This window comes from Lithobates pipiens, unplaced genomic scaffold (genome assembly GCF_037356315.1).
Source record: "Lithobates pipiens isolate NorthernLeopardFrog02 unplaced genomic scaffold, aLitPip1_a1.2 Scaffold_10, whole genome shotgun sequence".
NCBI classification, from domain to species: domain Eukaryota; kingdom Metazoa; phylum Chordata; class Amphibia; order Anura; family Ranidae; genus Lithobates; species Lithobates pipiens.
Genome location: NW_027507686.1, coordinates 32,993,056 through 33,017,374, shown reverse-complemented (window position 1 = coordinate 33,017,374; position 24,319 = coordinate 32,993,056). Strand labels below are relative to the sequence as shown.

At 44.6% G+C, this 24,319-nt stretch overlaps 1 protein-coding gene across 1 annotated transcript in view; it reads right to left on the bottom strand.

The window, feature by feature from the left end:
* Positions 1-23,483, bottom strand: part of WFDC1 (WAP four-disulfide core domain 1) — a 28,650-nt gene extending 5,167 nt beyond the window's left edge. The window contains exons 1-6 of the mRNA XM_077453413.1: positions 21,562-23,483; positions 12,278-12,473; positions 11,071-11,154; positions 10,412-10,552; positions 10,259-10,300; positions 5,730-5,793 (exon numbers count right to left, since the gene is read on the bottom strand). Of these exons, the coding sequence (XP_077309539.1) occupies positions 5,732-5,793; positions 10,259-10,300; positions 10,412-10,552; positions 11,071-11,154; positions 12,278-12,473; positions 21,562-21,696 (660 nt within the window). The 5' untranslated portion in view covers positions 21,697-23,483 and the 3' untranslated portion in view covers positions 5,730-5,731. The remainder of the gene's footprint in view (positions 1-5,729; positions 5,794-10,258; positions 10,301-10,411; positions 10,553-11,070; positions 11,155-12,277; positions 12,474-21,561) is intronic.
* Between the last annotated feature and the right edge of the window lie 836 nt (positions 23,484-24,319).

Genomic DNA, 24,319 nt, shown 5'->3' with positions numbered 1-24,319 from the left:
AATAACATTCAGAGAAGTCAGTTCCAGCCAATTAGAAGCTGACACCTTGTAATGTCCTCCATGAGCTCCTGAACCTCTCCATTTGCACTTTATTTGTGGTCATGTACATTGCTCTATGGAGTCTATGCACACTAAAAATCCCATAGTCCCATAGCCCATAGTCACATAGTCCATAATACATAATGCATAGTTCCTAGTCCATTTAGGAAGCGATTAAGAGAGGGTGGCTGTGAAAGACTTACCCGGGACAGAGCCTTTTGGAGGGGACTGAATGCTAGTCTCTTGCCAACTGACTATGGGCCCTGGTTTGTTAACCTTTGTTTCAGCTCTCCATGCCCTCTTATGTCTTATCCTGTGTCTATTAGGGTCACAGGGTGACCAAACAAATGGAACAGTAGTATTTATCCACAATATCTTCCAGGAAATATACAAAGACTATTCCTGGTTTATTTGATTCTGAACTATACATGTTAATTGAAAGAGCTGATCACATTGGCCCCTGTACAATGTAGGAGACAAATAGTCTTCTACTGGTGGGGTCCTGCTATTGTGAGAAGGTGTCCTGTGTTTATACTTATGATAATGTGGATTGTGTTTTCTGAGTTAAAAGACTGACCTGAAAGGTCAAACCTCTGAATCACTTAGGCTGATTAAATGATTAGTTAATTAGTTCATGTTAATTTATGTTTCTGGTTACAGTTGTATTGTTAGGGTAATGTGATCAGGAGGGGGGAAACCTCCTCCTCAAGTGTATATAAGACTGTATTCTTGTCCAATAAATCATTCCATGTTCCAATTTGTAACTGAGCTAGTCTCGCCTGGTTTTTAGTTGCAATATGTGGCTGTAATATCTGATGTTCAGGCTGGAGGAGGCTGTATACTGACAGAAGCACTCAAGCAGAGTGCAACTGGGTTCCATGACAGTGGCTACATTCCTACTCTACTGCAGATCCCAAGCCGGTCTCGCTGTTTGTCACAGGTTCTATCCCCTATTGGGTGCACAGCAGTCAGACACACTGCAGTTTCTTAGTCCTTCCACACAATAACCAGACAAAAAGTGTTTTGGCAAAAAAAACTTGGATGGAGTATAGGGTGTGCCTTGGGATACTCCAGAACTAGTGCAAACTTTAACAAAGGCCATTTTCTGGTGGTAGTTAACCTCTTCAAGGTTAAAAGGATGTGGAAATAGAGCTTCATGGGGATCCCACACTGGAAACAACCTTGAGCCAGCAAAACTGGAGTAGTCTCTCAAAAAGGGTCAAACAGCAGTCTCTCCAGGATCTCTCTCCGACCTCTACTCACTGTGTACCTAAATACATCCAGTAGACACCTCTTCTAGTACCAGCCATGCCTTCTACCATGAGCTTACATTTTCCTAAATCTATTAGTAACCTAACTAGGAGGGTGCAACATTACATAGTATGTGCAACTCTCCCCCTCCATCAAATCCACTCACCAGACCGGGCATGTGGGAGTGAGGGTAAGTCCTCCATTGGCTGTGTCATGTGACTGGATCCAGGGAAAAGATAAGGAGAACCTTCACCCTTCTGAACTGCTGCTGCCCATCTCTAAGTTCTGACAGGTGGCAGAAGCAGCAGCTGTAGTATTTCTAATGTGCAGAGACTATCAACCATAGCTGCAGTGCCCCAGATTCTCTGAGGGGGTTTGGACCCCCTTATCCCCTCCCTTATCTATGCCCCTGGTTGTGTTATATGCTACGTGTTATATGTTACATGTTGTGTTATGTTTTACATGTTACATGTTGTGTTATATTATGTTTTACATGTTATATGTTAGATGAGTTTCTAAGTGTTTCATTGACTTCTATGCCACTGCCACTGAAATCAATGGAGGTGCATCAAAATGTATGTTGACCAGGGTTGACGCACTGCATGTACCTGCATTATGATGTGTCAGAGTGTGTCACGAAGCACGACTTAGCACATGCATTGAGATGCGTTTCCATACTCCATACATGTATCCCTGTAATGTGATGACAGGTACACTTTAATCATAGGTTGTACTGTGTGTGCAGAGTAGTGCTGAGTCATTGTGTGGGTGAGAGGCGCATGGCGTCCTCGGCTGTGTCACTGAATTTCCTCTGCTGTCTCAGACTTTGTTTTCCTGCAGAGATTTCTTATAACATCCCTCCGTCTGATGAGAAACATTACAAATAAAACAGATATTTATATTATACCGACACTTCGTGGAAATCGAAAAATATTTCATCAATGTTCTAATAGATCCTTCCAACATACCTGATCCTCTATGTAATGTATAAATGGATCAATAAAGTTTTTACATAAATGTCATCCACATTTCAGGTGCTGTGTGCGTCCGTCCCTCCCCCTCATCATGGTGGAGCAGGTCTAAATCAGAATTAAAAAAAACTCTGGAAGAGCTCCTTCCACTGTTCTGTGAGAAGATATTGTATTTGCACAGCACAGCCACCAACTGTCCCTTTAAAGTGAACCTGTAACTATACAAGTCTTCATAAATAAACCCCTGACATGTCACAATATACAGTTACATAATTCAGAAAACCTCCACCCTTTATCCTAAAAAAGCTGTCTTTGAGCTTCAGTCAGTGACTTTGCCTGGGCTGAGATGATGTCATCAGTCTGCTGCAGGCAGGAGGAAGCATTTCCTCAGTTTCTCCTCCCCCAGTGATCAGGCTGTACATTGTAACTTTGTAGCAAGTAACAAGGTAACAGGCTGCAGCAGCAGCTGATCTGTATCAGGCATTTGTGAACACAACCAAACACTGCACAGGCACCAGGATTTACACGATTGTGTCATCTCTGAGCTGGCATCTAAGTCCAGGAAGTAGATGGCGACCCTGGATGATGCCCGAACAATTATGGTGCCATCCTTCTGGAGCAAAAAGCAAATGAAGGTATTATCAGGGGGAGTACTGAGATCTCTGCGAGAAGTAATAAAGACCTGGACACATTACTGAGCATGCTGCACGGCACATACCAGATATATCTAATGACTAATGGAGGTCCTGTGGGTTGCAGAGAGTCTCTATAACATACACTTGTCAGTGGGAGACGTCTTATGAGAACTATGGAAGGTGGGCGGAGTTGGGAACACATTCAGCAATCAACTATTTCTGGGAGGTTAGGTGATTCTCAGTAAATCACATTCATCTTTTTGTTCTGCTGGAGATCTGAGCTGCCATCCTTCTACATCAGTAGCTCTGATGGGAGATTCATATTTGGATGATGAAGTTCTGAATAATTCAGAGGGAGTGCAGGAAGGAGCTGACAGACGGTGTGTGTGGGATCTGAGCTTCTATTGGGGACATTTCGTGCCGCAAGATTCTGAGACATCAACAAGTGAACGTTGGGAGAAACGCGGCCTGAAAAACACAAGCTGGAGCCGATCCTCCGGGAGAATATTCCGCATGTATAAATATTAGGAGAGACTATCAGGCGACTAATGAATGACCAATGAGCGACTAATTAGCGACTAATAAGCGACCATTAAGTGAATAATAAAGGAACAAATAAATGACCAATGAGCAACTAATAAGTGACTACTGAACAATTAGTAAGCGACCAATAAGCAAATAATGAGTGACTAATAAAAGACCAATGAGGAACTAATAAGTGATTAATTAATGACTAATAAGCAATCAAAAAGCGAATAATGAGTGACTAATGAATGGCTAGTAAGCGACCAATAAGCAAATAATGAGTGACTAATAAAAGACCAATGAGGAACTAATAAGTGATTAATTAATGACTAATAAGCGACCAATAAGTGAATAATGAGTGACTAATGAATGGCTAGTAAGCGATCAAAAAGCAAATAATGAGTGATTAATGAATGACCAATAAGCAAATAATGAATGACTACTAAATGACCAATGAGCAAATAATGATTGACTAATTAACGACTAATAAGTGACCAATAAGCAAATAATGAGTGGCTAATTAGCGACTAATAAACAAATAATGAGTGACTAATAAATGACCAATGAGCAACTAATAAGTGATTAATTCGTGACTAATAAACAACCAATGAGCAACCTATAAGTGATTAATTAGTGACTAATAAGCGACCAATAAGTGACTAATGAGCGACCAATGAATGGCTAGTAAGCGATCAAAAAGCGAATAATGAGTGACTAATGAATGACCAATAAGCAAATAATGAGTGACTACTAAATGACCAATGAGCAACTAATAATTGATTAATTAACGACTAATAAGTGACCAATAAGCAAATAATTAGCGACTAATAAGCAAATAATGAGTGACTAATGAACGACCAATGAGCGACTAATGAGTGACTAATGAAGGACTAATTAGCGACCAATAAGCAAATAATGAAGGACTAATGAGCAACCAATGAGCAGCTAATAAGTGACTAATTAGCGACTAATAAGCAAACAATAAGCGAATAATGGGTGACTAATAAGCGACCAATAAGCCAATAATGAGTGACTAATGAACTACCAATAAGCGACTAATAAGGGACTAATGAACGACTAGTAAGCGACCAATAAGCAAATAAAGAGTGACTAATGAACTACCAAAATAATGAGCAACCAATGAATAGCTAATAAATGACTAATAAGCAAACAATAAGCAAATAATGAGCGACTAATTAGCGAATAATGAGTGACCAATGAGAGTATTTGTCATTCATTAGCAACCAAAGAAGGACCAATGATCGACCAATGAGCGCACGTCCTGAGTGTCTGGGGACCAACAAAGATCTATCCGTACATGAGAAATATTCCAATTGCATTGTGGGAATCAGACTTCTCTTTTTCCAGATTCGGAGACAATCGGAGGTAAGATTCACATTTCTATACACATACGTTGGAGGTCTGGGGGCAACATTTTTGTCATTATTATTATACATTTATATAGCTCTGATATACAGAGAACATAGATATGAACATCAGTCTCTGCATCAGAGGAGCTTACACTCTAATGTGACCCCCAACCCCCCCTACCCCCCCCCCCCCCCAGGTCACACACTATTATTATTTTTTTTTTTATTGCGCTGGCATATACTGTAGTCCTGTGCAGAGAGAGAACACTGAGCCAGTCACATCAGTCTCTGCCCCTGAGGAGCTTACACTCTAATGTCCCCACAGAGTCACGCACTGGGGAATTTTGGGAAAAATATAATAGAACAGAATAATAGTAATATTATAGTGACTCCTGCTGGCTATGAGAAGGTACTACACCTAAGCTCAGTATTAATACATAGTTGAACTGCAGATCTGTGGACTGGTTTATTATGAGCGTTTGTAATTCTGTACAGACAGTCTTGTGATTTACAGACATTCTTCACAGCAGATGGACAGGTGACACACAGAGTTCCTGGTTCAGCAGTGCAGCTTCCAGATTCAATTCCCTGTCCATTGGCCAGGTTGCTGAGCCAGGGAACAGCAGAAGTCTGTGTAACTCTCAGGACTGGCCGGGCAGAATCACAAATCCACAGATTGGTAAGAAAAAGTGAATCTATGTGCCTTTCCAATTTACACTTAGCTGTTTGTCTAGAGTTCTACTTTAACCCGTTGTTCCTGATAATGCCAGTTGCTTGGCTGTCATGTTGATTCTCTAACTTTTCCTTGACTTATCTTGGCACATAAAGTACTGAAGTCACAGATAGCCAGGCATTTGGCATTTTCAGAAAAGATCAGAAAAGGGGGATTGTGTATTTTCCTTGTGATGTGCAATATTACTACATAATACAATACCAACCATTATCCTATATGCTTCCGGGTCTGTTTATCGACTCCAACCACAACGCTATTGTAATTTCCACCTGTAGAGAGGTATATAATGTATAACAGTGTTATCATACATTTATATATATACTGCAGTGCTGCACAGAGAACACTGAGCCAGTCACACCAGTCTCTGCACCAGAGGAGCTTACACTCTAATGCCCTCCCCCCACAGTCACGCACTATTATTATTATACATTTATATAGCTCTGACATATACCACCGTGCTGTACAGAGAATAGTGAGCCAGCCACATCAGTCTCTGTACCAGAGGAGCTTACACTCTAATGCCCCCCCACAATCACTCACTATTAGTATTATACTTTTATATAGCTCTGACATATACCGCAGTGCCGTACAGAGAACACTGAGCCAGCCACATCAGTCTCTGCAGAGGAGCTTACACTCTAATGCCCCCCACAACCCCCTTGTACAGCTCAGTCTGAAGTTTCAATCAGAGAGAGAGAGACAGTCTGAAAGCAAACAGCTTCTGGTGTGCAGTCTTAGGAAACCCGGAGTGCTTTGTGAATCCTGCATCATAGGTGTGCCCTATGTCAAACATTACTTTGCAAAACAAAGATTATAGATGTTACTTATCTCTATTTATCTATAGTGGGGTCTCCAAACTATGGCCCACGGGCCACATCCAGCTCACTACATCATTTTATCAGCAGCAAGTGTCCATAAAAATACCCCGGCACTGATACACCCACTGCCAGCCAGCTGGCCATGACCCTCCCCCAGTCTTTCTGATGGGCACGCCTAGATAAAAAGGGGGGGTCTGATGGACACTCCTGGGCATAAGGAGACTCTGATTGACACTCCTGAATATAAAGGGACTCTGATGGGCATTCCTGGATATAAGGGGACCCGGATGGGCACTCCTTTATATAAGGGGTCTCTGATGGACACTCCTGAATATAAAGGGACTCTGATGGGCATTCCTGGATATAAGGGGACCCTGATGGACACTCCTGGATATAAGTGGGTCTCTGATGGACACTCCTGGATATAAGAGGTCTCTGATGGACATTCCTGGATATAAGAGGTCTCTGATGGACACTCCTGGATATAAGGGGTCTCTGATGGACATTCCTGGATATAAGGGGTCTCTGATGGACACTCCTGGATATAAGGGGTCTCTGATGGACACTCCTGGATATAAGGGGTCTCTGATGGACACTCCTGGATATAAGTGGGTCTCTGATGGACACTCCTGGATATAAGTGGGTCTCTGATGGACACTCCTGGATATAAGGGGTCTTTGATGGACACTCCTGGATATAAGGGGACTCTGATTGACACTCCTGGATATAAGGGATCTCTGATGGACACTCCTGGATATAAGGGGTCTCTGATGGACACTCCTGGATATACAGTGGTGTGAAAAAGTGTTTGCCCCCTTCCTCATTTCCTGTTCCTTTGCATGTTTGTCACACTTAAGTGTTTCGGAACATCAAACCAATTTAAACAATAGTCAAGGACAACACAAGTAAACACAAAATGCAATTTGTAAATTAAGGTGTTTATTATTAAAGGTGAAAAAAAATCCAAACCATCATGGCCCTGTGTGAAAAAGTGATTGCCCCCTAAACCTAATAACTGGTTGGGCCACCCTTAGCAGCAACAACTGCAACGAAGCGTTTGCGATAACATGCAATGAGGCTTTTACAGCGTCCTGGAGGAATTTTGGCCCACTCATCTTTGCAGAATTGTCCTAATTCAGTTACATTAGAGGGTTTTCGAGCATGAATGGCCTTTTTAAGGTCATACCACAACATCTCAATAGGATTCAGGTCAGGACTTTGGCTAGGCCACTCCAAAGTCTTCATTTTGTTTTTCTTCAGCCATTCGGTGGTGGACTTGCTGGTGTGTTTAGGATCATTGTCCTGCTGCAGAACCCAAGTTCGTTTCAGCTTGAGTACACGAACAGATGGTCGGACATTCTCCTTCAGGATCTCTTGGTAGACAGCAGAATTCATAGTTCCTTTTATCACGGCAAGTCTTCCAGGTCCTGAAGCAGCAAAACAGCCCCAGACCATCACACTACCACCACCATATTTTACTGTTGGTATAATGTTCTTTTTATGAAATGCAGTGTTCCTTCTACGCCAGATATACTTGGACACACACCTTCGAAAGAGTTCCACTTTTGTCTCATCGGTCCACAGAATGTTGTCCCAAAAGTCTTGGGGATCATCAAGATGTGTTGTGGAGAAATTGAGACGAAATTGAGACGAGCTTTGATGTTCTTTTTGTATAGCAGTGGTTTTCTCCTTGGAACTCTGCCATGCAGGCCATTTTTGCCCAGTCTTTTCCTGATGGTGGAGGCATGAACGCTGACCTTAACTGAGGCAAGTGAGGCCTGCAGTTCCTTGGACGTTGTTGTGGGGTCTTTTGTGACCTCTTGGATGAGTCGTCGCTGCGCTCTTGGGGTAATTTTGGGCGGCCGGCCACTCCTGGGAAGGTTCACCACTGTTCCATGTCTTCGCCATTTGTGGATAATGGCTCTCACTGTGGTTCGCTGGATTCCCAAAGCTTTGGAAATGGCTTTATAACCCTTTCCAGACTGATAGATCTCAATTACTTTCTTTCTCAATTGTTCCTGAATTTCTTTGGGTCTCGGCATGATGTGTAGCTTTTAAAGATCTTCTGGTGGACCTTACTGTGTCAAGCAGCTCCTATTTAAGTGATGCCTTGATTGTGAACAGGTGTGGCAATAATCAGGCCTGGGTGTGGCTAGAGAAATTGAACTCAGTTGTGGACAACCACAGTTATAGTATGTTTTACCAAGGGGGGCAATCACTTTTTCACACAGGGCCATGATGGTTTGGATTTTTTTTCACCTTTAATAATAAACACCTTCATTTACAAATTGCATTTTGTGTTTACTTGTGTTGTCCTTGACTATTGTTTAAATTGGTTTGATGTTCCGAAACACTTAAGTGTGGCAAACATGCAAAGGAACAGGAAATGAGGAAGGGGGCAAACACTTTTTCACACCACTGTAGGTGGGTCTCTGATGGACACTCCTGGATATAAGGGGTCTCTGATGGACACTCCTGGATATAAGGGGTCTCTGATGGACACTCCTGGATATAAGTGGGTCTCTGATGGACACTCCTGGATATAAGTGGGTCTCTGATGGACACTCCTGGATATAAGGGGTCTTTGATGGACACTCCTGGATATAAGGGGTCTCTGATGGACACTCCTGGATATAAGTGGGTCTCTGATGGACACTCCTGGATATAAGTGGGTCTCTGATGGACACTCCTGGATATAAGGGGTCTCTGATGGACACTCCTGGATATAAGGGGACTCTGATTGACACTCCTGGATATAAGGGATCTCTGATGGACACTCCTGGATATAAGGGGTCTCTGATGGACACTCCTGGATATAGGTGGGTCTCTGATGGACACTCCTGGATATAAGGGGTCTCTGATGGACACTCCTGGATATAAGGGGTCTCTGATGGACACTCCTGGATATAAGGGGTCTCTGATGGACACTCCTGGATATAAGGGGTCTCTGATGGACACTCCTGGATATAAGGGGTCTCTGATGGACACTCCTGAATATAAGGGGTCTCTGATGGACACTCCTGGATATAAGGGGTCTCTGATGGACACTCCTGGATATAAGGGGACTCTGATGGACACTCCTGGATATAAGGGGACTCTGATGGACACTCCTGCATATAAAAGTGGTTTTCTTTCAGACCATCTCTCTCTGCTCTCTGATTGAAAAAAAATATATATATATTGCATGCACTGGGTTCTCTGGTGATGCTGTCAGATCACTGCTCCCCTCTTTATCTTACATGTATGTATCCTCTTATACATTTCTTTGGGGGTTCCCTGACAACCAGGGTGAACATGGACTGTGACCTGAACTTTGCAGCTTAAAGAGGAGTTGCCATTCTAAAAAAAATAAAATAAAAGTCAGCAGCTACAAATACTGCAGCTGCTGACTTTTAATAATCGGACACTTACCTGTTCCAGGGTCCAGCGATGCAGAGGATCGAAGCCCTGCTTGTCCCCCCCTCTGTTCGGTGGCGCCGGCATTGTAACTGTGGACACCCAGCCCACACCTGTGAAGCCACAGCTGGGCACCCACTGCGCATGCGCAAATGGCGCCGCGTGCCGTGATTGGCCGCTCAGTCATCTGGGACCTGTCACGTGTCCCAGTTGATTGACAAGAGGGAGTGGGCGGAGCTGAGCCCTTCCTGCACCGAGGGGAAGTGATGTCACCAGCCCAGGCACTGAAGGAGGCAGACTACGAGGGACCCCCTAGCAACAGCCATTTAGAGGTGAGTAAAAAAAATTAAAAAAATTTTATTTCGTTTTTTTTTTTAGGAACATTCATGCATTTTTTAAAATTTTTTTGTGTGCAACACCACTTTAAGATCTGTGCATAGGGGGAGGGTTACAGAGGACCAGAAATCAATATAAAGGACACCCCCACACTAATTTCTCCGATTCAGAGACATGGACTTACCATGATATTCTTTAGGATATTTCAACCTCTGGTTTCTCCCATCTGGAATAAAATACATAAGAGAGGAAATCTGTGTCAGGTCTGTGGTGAATTAGGACAGCCCCCGTGACTCTGTGACGTCATAGTGTGAGGAATTCTGGGAGTTTCACTCACCTGAGTTTCCTCTTTGCTTGATGCACTGCCCTCGATTCGGGATGCCCTCTGCTGGGCTTCCGGGATTAATTATGTGACATTCGTATCCTGTAGGACAGTGGAGAGGCTCATCCCCATCTTCAGTGGTGCTGCAGGCTTCAGCTGTCAGCGGAAACACAGAGAATGCTAAGTGACTGAGCCCTTAGGATTGGCAACAGGTACCACACTCAGTGAAAGCCAGACACATAGTGACCAAGAAGGACAGCTGTTGGCTAGGAAGGTGTGCTACACTTAGTGAATGTTTGACACCTAGTGGCCAGGAAGGAGTGCAGGGTACTATATTTAGTGAGTCTGACACCTAGTGGCCAAGAACAAGAACTACTCTCAAGAAAAGTCTGACATCTAGTGGTTGGAAGTACTATGTGCAAGAAAAGTCTGACACCTAGTGGCCATGAAGTAGTACTACACTCAGAAAAAGTCTGACACTTAGTGGCCAGGAAGGAGTACTACACTCAATGAAAGTCTGACACCCAGTGGCCATTCATTCACAAAATCGCCTAAATAACATTTATTTCTCCCAAGTTTGCACAGAGCGAATGTACAGGGAGATTGTCTGAACAAAAGGCTATGCATTTTATTTAATATATATTAGCAGTTTAATTCAATGTTAAAGGTTGTACCTTGTAAGACTTCCTCTGGTCCATCCAGTAACCAGCCATTCCCACCCAACCAGCGAGGCTTCGGCTGCACCAACCAATCTAGCACTGAAGGCAGACAGAAAGAAAAACGTTACAGAAATTGGTGAGAAGTGTGCACTACACACACACACACACACACACACACACACACACACACATACATATATATGTTTTACACATACAGTATAAATGATATCTTGAGATATATAAATACCCCAATCTGTAAAATCCCCTTTAAGCTTTAGCATGTTCATTTAATTTTCATAAATCTGCTGCTTTCATTAAAATAATCCCTGGTGATCCTGCCATGAAGGTCCTTGTTCTAACACTTCCTGTTATAGGGTGACATTGTACTATCTCCTAGATTTGCTCCTTCGTGGTCACCCTGTCACATGGGCTATCAACAGAGACTACACAAGACCTTGTAAACCACACATTATACAGGCATTACATAGTTACATAGTAGGTGAGGTTGAAAAAAGACACAAGTCCATCAAGTCCAACCTATGTGTGTGATTATATGTCAGTATTACATTGTATATCCCTGTATGTTGCGGCCGTTCAGGTTCTTATCTAATAGTTTCTTGAAAATAACGATGCCCCCCTCACTGAGACCACCACCTGTGGAAGGGAATTCCACATCCTTACCGCTCTTACAGTAAAGAACCCTCTATGTAGTTTAAGGTTAAACCTCTTTTCTTCTAATTTTAATGAGTGCCCAAGAGTCGTGTTAAACCCCCTTTTGCGAAAAAGTTTTATCCCTATTGTGGGGTCACCAGTACGGTATTTGTATATTGAAATCATATCCCCTCTCAAGCATCTCTTCTCTTGAGAGAATAAGTTCAGTGCTCGCAAACCTTTCCTCATAACTAATATACTCCAGACCCTTTATCAACTTTGTTGCCCTACTCGCTCCATTTCCAGTACATCCTTCCTGAGGACTGGTGCCCAGAACTGGACAGCATACTCCAGGTGCGGCTGGACCAGAGTCTTGTAGAGCTGGAGAATTTGTCACCATCAGGAAACCCATCCTAAAGCAGGAAGTGGCTACAAAGAAGATGTAGGAGATCAGGAGGACAAGACAACAAGGGTTAGGGGTAACCCTAAGCACCCCTGCCTGTGCTTGCTGACCTTTTGCCTGACCCACACTAATTTTTTTCTGTATAATGTGCAGCGGTCACCATCATACCTGGAGGAGGCTGAACGGACTCCAGGCAGGCGTAGATGCATCCATTGAAGCAGCAGCGTTTGTGTCTCTCACACTCGGAGTCAGAGCGGCAGCTCAACACCTCACAGGCCCGATCAGGAAGGGTCTGTGGTGGTGGGGGGCAGCGGTCATTCTTCTGGTAGTTGGTGTTATGGGGGTGCAGTGGGTACTCATAGTCCTGTGGATGAGAAAGACAGAAAATATTGTGACATCTGCTGTGCTCATTATGAGGGGTTCTCACCATTCCTGTGCCAAGCTCCCAGATCTGTACACCCACTGTGCCCATTATGAAGGGTTCCCACCATCCCTGCACTGAGTTCCTGGGTCTGTACACTTTTTGTGCCTATTATGATGGGTTCCCACCATCCCTGTGCTGAGTTCCTGGGATCTGTACACCTGCTGTGCCCATTATAAGGAGTTTCCACCATCCTTGTTCTGAGTTTCTGGATCTGTACACCTGCTGTGCTCACTATGAGGGGTTCCCATCATCCCAGAGCTGAGTTCCTGGGTTCTGTACACCTGCTGTGCCCATTATAAGGAGTTTCCACCATCCTTGTTCTGAGCTTCTGGGTCTGTACACCTGCTGTGCCCATTATGAGGAGTTGCTATCATCCCTGCATTGCGTTCCTGGGTCTGTACACCTACTGTGCCCATTATGAGGGGTTCTCACCATTCCTGTGCCGAGCTCCCAGATCTGTACACTTCTTGTGCCCATTATGAGGGGTTCCCACCATCCCTGCACTGAGTTCCTGGGTCTGTACACTTCTTGTTCCCATTATGAGGGGTTCCCACCATCCCTGTGCTGAGTTCCTGGGATCTGTACGCCTGCTGTGCCCATTGTGAGGGGTTCCCGCCATCCCTGTGCTAAATTCCACACCTCCTGTGCCCATTATGAGCAAAATGGAGAAGCAATATACCCTGGAATGCCTTTAAGTTTATTGCACCAGTGGTTTGTTTTTTCTGGTGAAGCACAGAGAGCTATATAACCAAAGGAATACCAGTTATTACAGAGCAATCCACATGATCTGAGGTGGCCTTTCAGGATCTACAGACCAAAAGCAGGCAAGTATCTGCAATAAAATGTGCTAAAATGTCTCCAGTGTGCAGCACTGCCATGGAGGAGAATGTTTTTTCTAACTAGAACTGGCATTTCCCTCCTATAGTGCAGAAAAAGGAGCCAGCATTTCCTGGGACAACAATTTCTCAGCAACAGTTGAGTGGTATCTGGGACTGTCACTGGAAATCGGGGATATTTAACACTGCTGAATACCTGGGAGGGAGCTGCACTGCTATTACACTCCAGCAGATGGCGCAATAGACCAGCTGATCAGTGTTGATGCGCGCTGTGTGCTATGAGAGCTGTCTACAGATCTAGAGATACTGAAGAACCATAAATCCCAGCATGCCCTATAAACATATCAGTCCTTTGCTTAGGGGAAATTGCCTGTGAAAGTATTTGAGCAAAACCTTAATATTAGACCTGGGGTCAGTTATAAGGCTGCTCCAGAGAATTTGCCATATTTGGGTGAAAATGATCCAGCAAATCTTGCAGATGAAGTCTGCTAATATAACATTTTTACTGTTTTTGCTAAGAATTAACATCACCTTAAAGCTGGGTTCACATTATACAATCTTCTTGTGTAATTTTCCTTTAGATTTACCAAAACCATATAATATGAGGTCAAACCTTGACACTTTCAATTTGTATGCAATCAGGCAGGCCCTTACACTACATAGTTGAAGGTAAATCTGGAGGATGCTCTAACAAGGAGCACGCTGATAAGAGGAGAGAGCAGAGTGACAGAGAACTGAGCGAATCACACCTCTGCTTCTCCTTTTGTAGGCCAATCACCTGCTGGGGGAGGGACAAGACCTGTGGGTCTCCTGCTTTGCCAGACAGGGCTGTGCTGTGTAAATCTCAGGACTGGCTGGACAGAACTTCAAGTCCTTTTCAGGTAAATTAGAACCCAGTGGCTTCGCTGGGGGGATGCGGGGGGTGGGGCCTCCCCTGGGTGACACCTGCCAGAAGGGGGACACCAGGAACAGACTGCCCGACCGTTTTGATGGCCCCTGAAAGGCTGCACCGCTTCCGCCACAGAAATGCAGGGCTGGCAGAAGCAGTGGAGAAGCGATCCAGTGTGACGCCTATCATAGGAGCCGATCCAGGGGGCAGGACTTGGACAGCGTCCGGTGTCTCAGCTCTGGTAGATCCCCTCTTTGTCTGCTCTGGCTGGCTCTCCTCCCCGTTCAGGCTGTGATTGGATGCAGGGTGTCATCTTCCCCACAGTTTTATATAATGAATGATCACTTCTCCTTTTGTGAGTGCCTTAAAGTTTTTGTTTTTAATATAAATGCTTTGTTTAAGGCTCTTTGTTTATTTTTCACAGATTGAGGGCCCATTCACGCTGTGCATTCCTGTGCGATTCACATGCGATTCGAGTGCCGTGCAAACCACACCACAAGTAGGGCATTTGCTATTTTTGGAAATGTACTACAACTGGATCGCATGGTACTTCTGTACTATGTGATCCAGTTGGGGCAAATGCACTGCTGTTGCAACATGCATTTGGGGTGACCTGAACTTTGCATTGACACCCGCTGCAGATCACAAGTGCAGTGCGTTTGGAATATAGAAGTGGTGGCTCGTGCATTAAGGGCGCACAGGCGCCGCCCCCTCTCTCCTGCCACCTCCTCCAGCACTAATAGATTCATGCATTGCATGAATCTATCTATGGCCACCACTGCCACCGCCTATTCAGGTGCTCGGTCCTTTTTCGGGTGCTGGGTGCTGGCGGGGGGTGGTTTTGAAGCATCTGATTAGAGCCATAGGCTCTAATAGGCATCAAAAAAGGTGACCAGCGAGCGCCATGCTTAGCGCTTGCAGGTCACTCAGCTGTGTTAGAAAAGCCAAAGAATCTTCGCTTTCCTAACACTAAACTGCATCTCCGCCAATCAGGTGCTCAAATCTGTTACCTGTTCCCTGATTGGCTGAAATGACAGGTGCTGTGATTGGACGCCAGGCATCCAATCATCGCAGAGGATGGGAAGAGAGGGTGGGAAAAGACATCGAGGAGCTGTCCCACCGAGACATCTAAGTGCAGATGGAGGGAAGCGTTTGATATCGCACAGTGGCTGCATTTGATGGGGCACAGTGGGAGCAATTGATGGGCACAGTGGGGGCAATTGATGGACACAGTGGCTGCATTTGATGGCACAGTGGTTGCATTTGATGGCACAGTGGTGGCAATTGATGGGGACAATGGCTGCATTTTATGGGGCACAGTGGCTGCATTTGATGGCACAGTGGCTGCATTTGATGGCACAGTGGCTGCATTTAATGGCACAGTTGTGACAATTGATGGGCACAGTGGCTGCATTTTATGGGGCGCAGTTGCTGCATTTGATGGGCACAGTGGCTGCATTTGATGGCACAGTGGCTGCGCTTGATGGCACAGTGGCTGCGTTTGATGGGGTTTTTTTCAGTTTGTTTGTGCCCCCCCCCCCCCCCCCCCAAAAAAAAAAATGTTGAGCACCAGCCAGTGAGCCTAAGGTTATTTTATTTTCTGAATGTGTTTTATATTTTTATTATAGGCAGTAGTAAAATATGCATTATGGCCACTAGATGGAGCTGAGGAGCATAGACAACACATGTCTTTGTAACATTGGATACAATGTAATGATCCTAGAGATTCTGGCTAATGGTTACATTTATTTGCTAATTCCCCCAAGTGTAGAACAAAGCGAATGTACATGCTGATTCACTGGATGAATGGCTATGCAAACTTTTTTTTTTTTAAATAAAAATACTCCATATCTATTCATATTTTTTTGTTTTATTGTTGTAGCCCTGATGAAGGTGCTGAGTTCTGGCCCTAAAACGTGTTGCTTCAACTATAACTAACATTCTACTTGATCTTGTGCTGGAATAAATAAAATTTTGGATGATCAACCTATGGTGTGATGCTCTGATCTCAAGTCCATTTAGTTGCCTTACAAACCTTGGCACTGTGGAGATCCTTTGGTGTTTCAGAAGCCACCAGCTCAGAATCCAGACACCCCATCTAAATGCCTCTGCTGTACCATTGAGGAGAATCATCAGAAGGGTAGTTGTAGGGTTCCAGTTATCCATTCCTCCAGAATGATGGAGGGAAGGGGTGTTTATTGTATTGTATTCCTGGCGCACTATCAAAGTAAAGGTTTATTAAACAATCCTTCTATCTGGGGGCTCTTCTGAATGCAAACCACACAACTTTGGTGGTCCCTCCTAAACCATAAAATGGACATGTGTGCCGTGCCAAGCCTGTCCACCCCTGCTACTCTCAGGATCACAATTCGCCTGGCGTAACCGGCCTGGTGTCCTCAGCCGAACCCACAGGACTTCAGACAGCTGGGAGTGAGATACCCCACCTCCTGTACAACTGAGTCATAATCCCTAACTAAACACCGGAAAACCAACTGAGCCCCGAGGCCAGAGGAGCCCAAATATAACTGCTTGGTGATCGATTACTGCACAGTACGTTGACACTTTGATAAACATAATTAATTTGATATTCAGGGTACCAAAATGACCCCCTGAGATTGGCTCAATTTGCAGCCTCAACATTTGTGGCAGATCCCCTGGTGTACCTTGAACTCACAACTGGAAAACTAAATTGTATCTGAAGTTGTACAAATATCAAAAGGTGACTGCATCACTACATTCAAACTTAGGAAAAATAATGTGACACAATGGAGAAATTGGATATTTTGGCGGAAAGGTAAACACTCATTGGGCTACATCCACCATTAAGCATCCCAGATTACCCCATAGAGGAATGGACAATTAAATATTTCCTGATTGGCTGAGAACAGCTGCAGAATGGGCTGACTTAGCTTAGGATATCACAATGGAGAAATATGAAAGCTGAGCTGACCCATGTATGTCACTGATTGTCCACCAAACAGATCCATCATCTAGGAGAATGGGGGGGGGGGGGGCATTGTATGTACATTATAATTTTTCTGGGGTGGTGCGGAGGTTGAAGTTTAGGGTGATGGGTTAGGTGGAGGATGGGGTTTAGAGTGAAGTGCTAGGTAGAGGTTGAGGTTTAGGGTGAAGATTGTGGTTTAGGGTGAAATGTTGGGTGGAGATTAATAGATGGAGCTGTTCCATAGAGTTTGAGGTTTAGGGTGAATTGCTAGGTGGAGGTTAGGGTTTAGGATGATGTGTTAGCTGGAGATTGGTTTTTAAGCAGCTCACTTGGTTAAATAAAACAGAAAATTGGCTCGATGTCCCCACTGAGTGGCTGAAATGTAATCTTTCATTGGCCAGCTTTAGGTTGAGGTGTTAACTAGGGGTTGATGTTTAGGGTGAGGGTTGGGTGAAGGTTTAGGTGTCGGATGAGTTGTTTGCTGGAGGTTGACATTTAAGGTGAGGTTTTAGATGGGGATTGTAGTTTAGGGTGAGGGTTGGGTGAAGGTTGTGGTTTAGGTTGAGGTGTTCGTTGCGGTTTAGGGTGAGGGGTTGAGTACAGGTTGAGGTTTAGGGTCAGGTATTACGTAGAGGCTGAGGTTTAGAGTGAAGTGTTAGGTGGAGGATTACGTTTCAAGTCAGGTAGATGTTTAAGTTGAGGTTTTAGATTGAGGGGTTGGGCGGAGGTTATGTTTTAGAGTCAAGCGTTAGGTGGAGGATTACATTTCAAGTCAGGTAGACGTTTAAATTGAGGTTTTAGATTGAGAGGTTGGGTGGAGGTTGTGTTTTAGAGTGAGGTGTTAGGTAGAGATTTAAAACTTAGGGTGAGATGTTAAGATTGAGGATTAAGGTGAGTTGTTAGGTGGAGGTTTAAGGTGAGTTGTTGTTAGGGGGATGTTAGGAGGGGTTAGGTTGAGGTTTGGGGAGAGGGGATAGGTGGAGGTTGAGGTTTGGGACGAAATGTTAATTGGAACTGGAGGTTTATATTGAGGTGGTAGGTGGAGGTTTGGGTTTAGAGAGAGGGGTTAGGTGGAGGTAGAGGTTTAGGGTCAGGAATTAGGTTGAGGTTTATGGCGAGGGGTTAGGTGTAGTTGAGGTTTAGTGTGAGGTATTAGGTGGAGGTTTAGGTTTGGGACGAAGTGTTAATTGGAACTGGAGGTTTATATTGAGGTGGTAGGTGGAGGTTTGGGTTTAGAGAGAGGGGTTAGGTGGAGGTAGAGGTTTAGGGTGAGGAATTAGGTTGAGGTTTATGGCGAGGGGTTAGGTGTAGGTTGAGGTTTAGAGTGAAGTATTAGGTGGAGGTTAAGGTTTAGGTAGAGGGATTAGGTTGAGATTTAGGGTGAGGGATTAGATAGAGGTTTAGGCTAAGGTGGATGTCAAGGTTTAGGGTAAGCTGCTAGGTGTAGGTTGAGGTTTAGGAAGAGTGGTTAGGTTGAGATGTAAGACGAGGTGTTAGGTGTAGATTGAGGGTTAGGGTGAGGGGTTAGGTGTATGTTGAGGTTTAGGGTGAAGAGTTAGGTGTAGGTTTAGGCTAAAGTGGAGGTCAAAGTTTAGGATGAGGTGTTAGTTGTAGGTTGAGGTTTAGGGAGAGGGGTTAGGCAGAGGTTGAAGTTTAGGCAGAGTATCTCCATTTGACATTCAGGCAAATGAATGTCGAATGGAGATACTCTATAAATGATCTGCAATGGTTACACCGGTGAGAGTCCTCCATGTCAAAAGAGTGGTCACCCAGTCCTGTATTGCCCATCCAGCAGCTCTATCACTCCTGAAAATAGTCACAGCCGGGACTCTCCTACAAGAGGATAAATCTGTCATTGCCCCACCTCTACGCCCTCCCCAATAATTCTCTGCTATTAGGATTATGGTGTTGATGGCGACTTGTCATTGGCCCCTCTCCTCTGCCCCCTCCATGTGGTGCCCCCAGTAGGGCCTCTAGAGGACAGTGATGACCCCTCTGTCTATATATATCTCTGTTTTATTGGGCAGAGCAGGCTGTGTGCCAGCGAGGGGTGCAGGCTTTGGACAGGTGGAAGGCTCCACTCGTGTGACAGCTTTTTATTTTCACTCCTTGAATGTGAGAAAGCGGTGATGGAGACGGGAAGTACTGTCCAGACTTGAGAAGAAAAACTTGTATTCTGGGGGAATGTCGCAGCAGATCTGAACTTTATTCTATCTGTAAGATATATACTGTATATGGATCCTCCTGTATACACCACACTCTGCTGCCCTATAACAGCTCAAAGAGTGCACATGATTACAAAGGGAAACTCCACCCAGAAGTGAAAACACTGCAGGGAGTCCAACCTGCCCAGATCTGTGTCTCCTCCAGGCATTGTTGTAGTCCACTGGGTGAGATTCAGATTTGTCGGTGTACCGGTGTGACTCTGATCAGTGATATGCCAAATAGAGGGGGATCCGTCCAACAATGGTGTGAAAGGAGCCCTTAGTATTATCATCAACTCAGTATTTGTAATATTCCAAGTCTTAGCATTATAGTATTGAATACATTTTTTGCTGTCATATCTTTTATGTTACCTTAAGGCCCTGAAGAACCCAGCACAATATTTATACAGAGTCCAGCACAGTGTGTATACAGAGCCCAGCACAGCACAGTTTGTATACAGAGCCAAGCACAGTGTGCATACAGAACCCAGCACAGTGTGCATACAGATCTCAGCACAGTGTGCATACAGATCTCAGCAAAGTGTGTATACAGAGCCCAGCACAGTGTGTATACAGAGCCCTGCACAGTGTGTATACAGAGCCCTGCACAGTGTGTACACAGAGCCCACCACAGTGTACATACAGATCTCAGCACAGTGTGTATACAGAGCCTAGCACAGTGTGTATACAGAGCCCTGCACGGTGTGTATGCAGAGCCCTGCACAGTGTGTACACAGAGCCTAGCGCAGTGTGTATACAGATCTCAGCACAGTGTGTATACAGAGCCAACACAGTGTGTATACAAATCCTAGCACAGTGTGTATACAGATCTCAGCAGTGTGTGTATACAGAGCTCTGCACAGTGTGTATACAAATCCCAGCACAGTGTGTGTATACAGATCTCTGCACAGTGTGTATACAGATCTCAGCACAGTGTGTATACAGAGCCAACACAGTGTGTGTACAAATCCCAACACAGTGTGTACACAGATCTCTGCACAGCGTGTATACAGATCTCAGCACTGTGTGTATACAGAGCCCTGCACAGTGTGTATACAGATCCCAGCACAGTGTGTATACAGAGCCCTGCACAGTGTGTATACAGATCCCAGCACAGTGTGTATACAGATCCCAGCACAGTGTGTATACAAATCCCAGCACAGTGTGTATAGAGAGCCTATAACAGAACAGCATAGTCTGTATAAAGAGCCCAACACAATGTGTATATACAGCCAGCACAATGTGTATACAGAGCCAGATCATTACTCCTCCACCCAAGTCTGTTTACAATGTATTTACATAAATCAGACATGTATACATTACTGTATGGGGCTGTGCTGGGGTCACCAGAGCTAACAATCTACAACAAATTGCTGGTTTTGAATGGAAAATGTCATCAAATGATTAATGGATGTTCCCTTCCACATGTGGAGCTGTATTGAGAATCTCAAGGAGCAAATTGGACCTACAGGATATGTACATAGACACAGCTACCTATGCATACATGCAGAATAAGTACAGATACTGAGACATATACCCCGCATACAGGACAAGAGAAGTGGTACTGTGCAGTGTCCATACATACAGAATAAGAACAGATACTGAGAATTACACCCGACATACAGGACAAGAGAAGTGGTACTGTGCAGAGTCCATACATACAGAATAAGAACAGATACTGGGAATTACACCCGATATACAGGACAAGAGAAGTGGTACTGTGCACAGCCCATACATACAGAATAAGAACAGATACTGAGAATTACACCCGATATACAGGACAAGAGAAGTGGTACTGTGCAGAGTCCATACATACAGAATAAGAACAGATACTGAGAATTACACCCAGCATACAGGACAATACAGTACATACTGTTTCCTCCCATGGTCTATAGACATGCTGGTGGGTTAATTGGCTCCTGTCTAAATGGCCCCTGGTATGTGTATGTATGAATGTGAGTTAGGGGCCGTAGATTGTAAACTCCTTGAGGGCATGGACTGATGTGAATGTACAATATATATGTAAAGTGCTGTGTAAACTGACAGCGATATATATATGAAGTACCTGTAATAAATAAATAAGGACAGATACTGAGAATTACTCCAATGTCATGGGTGCCCAGCCCCCCTCTAGTGTGTCAGTAAGACTTACATCATACTTGGTGTCGGACACGCGGAGGTGCAGCGCTCTCTTCCTCAGGGTCCGGGCTGTACAGCACTGTGCATATAGGAGGACAGAACAGATTCCAGCCAGAAGTGACAGCCAGCTCCATCCACAATCTGCCATCTTGAATCTGGAGTCGTGAGGGCCAGGGGGGTGTAACTCTTCTTTATTTGTTGGCAGTAAAGGGCATCAGCCACAATCTCCAGTAAAGAGGGAAGTATATTGGGGTTCAATATTGGGAGATGAAGAAAAGGGGGTTGACCAATTATTGGGGGTCACAATAAGTGACATCCACAGAGGTATCCATCTGTAATGCTGCAAGTCACTGTGGGTTCCCCTATAGTCAAATTCTATGCAGATGAGGATCCCCTATATTCAACCAATATGTATGGGAGTCCTCTTTAGCCAATGTAGATGGTAGATCCTTTATAGCTGATCGGTGTGTAGATGGGTCCCCATAGATGGAGTCCTCTAGAACTGGTCAGTACATGGATAGGTGTCCCCTACAGCTGATCAGTATGTAGATGGAGTCCCCATAGATGGAGTCCTCTATGGCTGGCTTAAATGAATGGAGTCCACTGTAGAAGATGATCAGTATGTAGATGGGAGTCCTCTATAGCCAAAGTAGATGGTAGGTCCTTTATAGATGATCAGTGTGTAGATAGAGTCCCCATAGATGCAGTCCTCAAGAACTGGTCAGTAAATGAATGGGTCACCTAGAGCTGATCAGTCTGAAAATTGTGGTCCCCAAAAATGGAGTCCTCTAGAAATGGTCATTGCATGGATGGGGTCCCCTATAGCTGATCAATATGTAGATGGGGTCCCCATAGATGGAGTCCTCTATGGCTGGCTTAAATGGATGGGGTCCACTAGAGATGATTTGTTTGTAGATGGGGTCCTCAGCGATGGAGTATTCTAGAACAGGTCATTACATGGATGGGGTTCCCTGTAGATGAAGCAAGTGTAGATGATTGATCAGTATGTAGATGTGGTCCTTATAGTTATAGTCCTGTAGAACTTGTCATGGCTGGGATCCCCTATAATCGAGCTGTAAGTAGATGGGGTCCCATATAGGTCACCACACAGACTGGTTCTTCAATATGGTCAGTTTTCTGGGTGCGCCTGCTTAGTGTTGGGGGTCTCCTTCTGTTGAAGTTTGCAGCAGTATTCCAGGACTTGTCAGCTCCCTCTGGTTTTCCTTGGAAATCTCAGGACTTTGGAAAAGTTTGTGTCTCCCGGCAGCTGGGACGCATCTGTCTGTGAAGTTCATTCAATCCTGAAGATTGCAGAATTCAGGGAGGAGAAGTGAGCAGGCTCAGCCCCCTCCTCATGTGTCCCAGCCAAGGAGGGGGCTGCAGGGGACTCAGCACAGCAACTGCCATTTCTTCCACCTGACCTCACTGAGTGCCAGGGGTGAGGCTGGACACCCACCCTGTCCCTGCTGTGCCCAGCCTGGTCCATGAAGGATCTCAGTGCCAGCATGGAGAAATAAGAAAATACAAACAGAAAGGGAACCTGTGGCTCTTCAAACTCAGGGACATTTCCAGGGATAAAACTGATTATTTAAAGCAGAACTCCAGTCCAACTTTTTAGTTGTGTGTGGAGTGGTGATTGGTGAAGAATCAGGTTTTGTCACCAGGATGAGAAAGCCCAGACAGCAAAGAAAGCTCCAACTCTTCCCAGGTCTACAAAAACTGGGATTGTGTCTGTGCCCCCACCAGGGAGATCTCCCACCATCTACATCTGCTGTCTGTGTCTTTAAGGCTACATTTCCACTAGTGCGACTTGTCATGCGACTTGGGACTCTAAAATCGCATTACAAGTCTTACCCCATTATTTCCAATGAGTACCATTCATATATGTGCGACTTCAAGTTGCAGCAACTTCAAAGTAGTCCCTGCACTACTTTGGTGCAACTTGAGGTCCATAGACCTCAAGAATACACAAGCATTGCTTCAAGTCTCATCAAAATTGCGGTAAAATCGCGGCAAAAAATTGTGGCAAAATCGCGCAATTTTCAAGTCGCTATAGTGGAAACCTAGCCTAAAACCCCATACACACTATTAGATTTTCTGCAAATTTTTGTCTTCAGATTTACCAAAGCCATGTAGTACAAGGGCCTGCCTGATTGCATACAAATTGAAACTAAAGCTGCGTACACACGACCAGACTTTTTGACGGACTAGGTCCGACTGTCTTCCCGACGGACTTTCGGCAGAGGTCCGACAGACTTTCTGAACGAAAGGACTTGGCCACACATGAACGGACTAAGTCCATTCGAAAGTCCGTTCATTTTGAACGTGATGACGTAAGATGGGACTAAACAAGGGAGTTCAATAGCCAGTAGCCAATAGCTGCACACAGACACACCAGCACACAGACGAATGTTTTTTTGCGATTTTTAGTCCGTTGGATAGATTTGAAATATGTTCTATTTCTGGGTCCGTCTGGCTTTTTTTTATAAAGAACGGTCGGACTAGCCCACACACGATGGGATTGTCCGACATACTGATCCCCTCGGACCTAGTCTGCCGGAAAGTCCAGTCGTGTGTACATTACATAATGCTGCGTACACACAAGCGGAATGTCCGACAGAAAAAGTCAGACGGAAGCTTTTCATCGTATATTCCGATCGTGTGTATGCCTCATCTGACTTTTTTTTACGAAAATTCTGACGGACCTAAGTCCCATACACACTATCAGATTTTCTGCTGATTTTTTCCTTCAGATTAAACAAAACCATGTA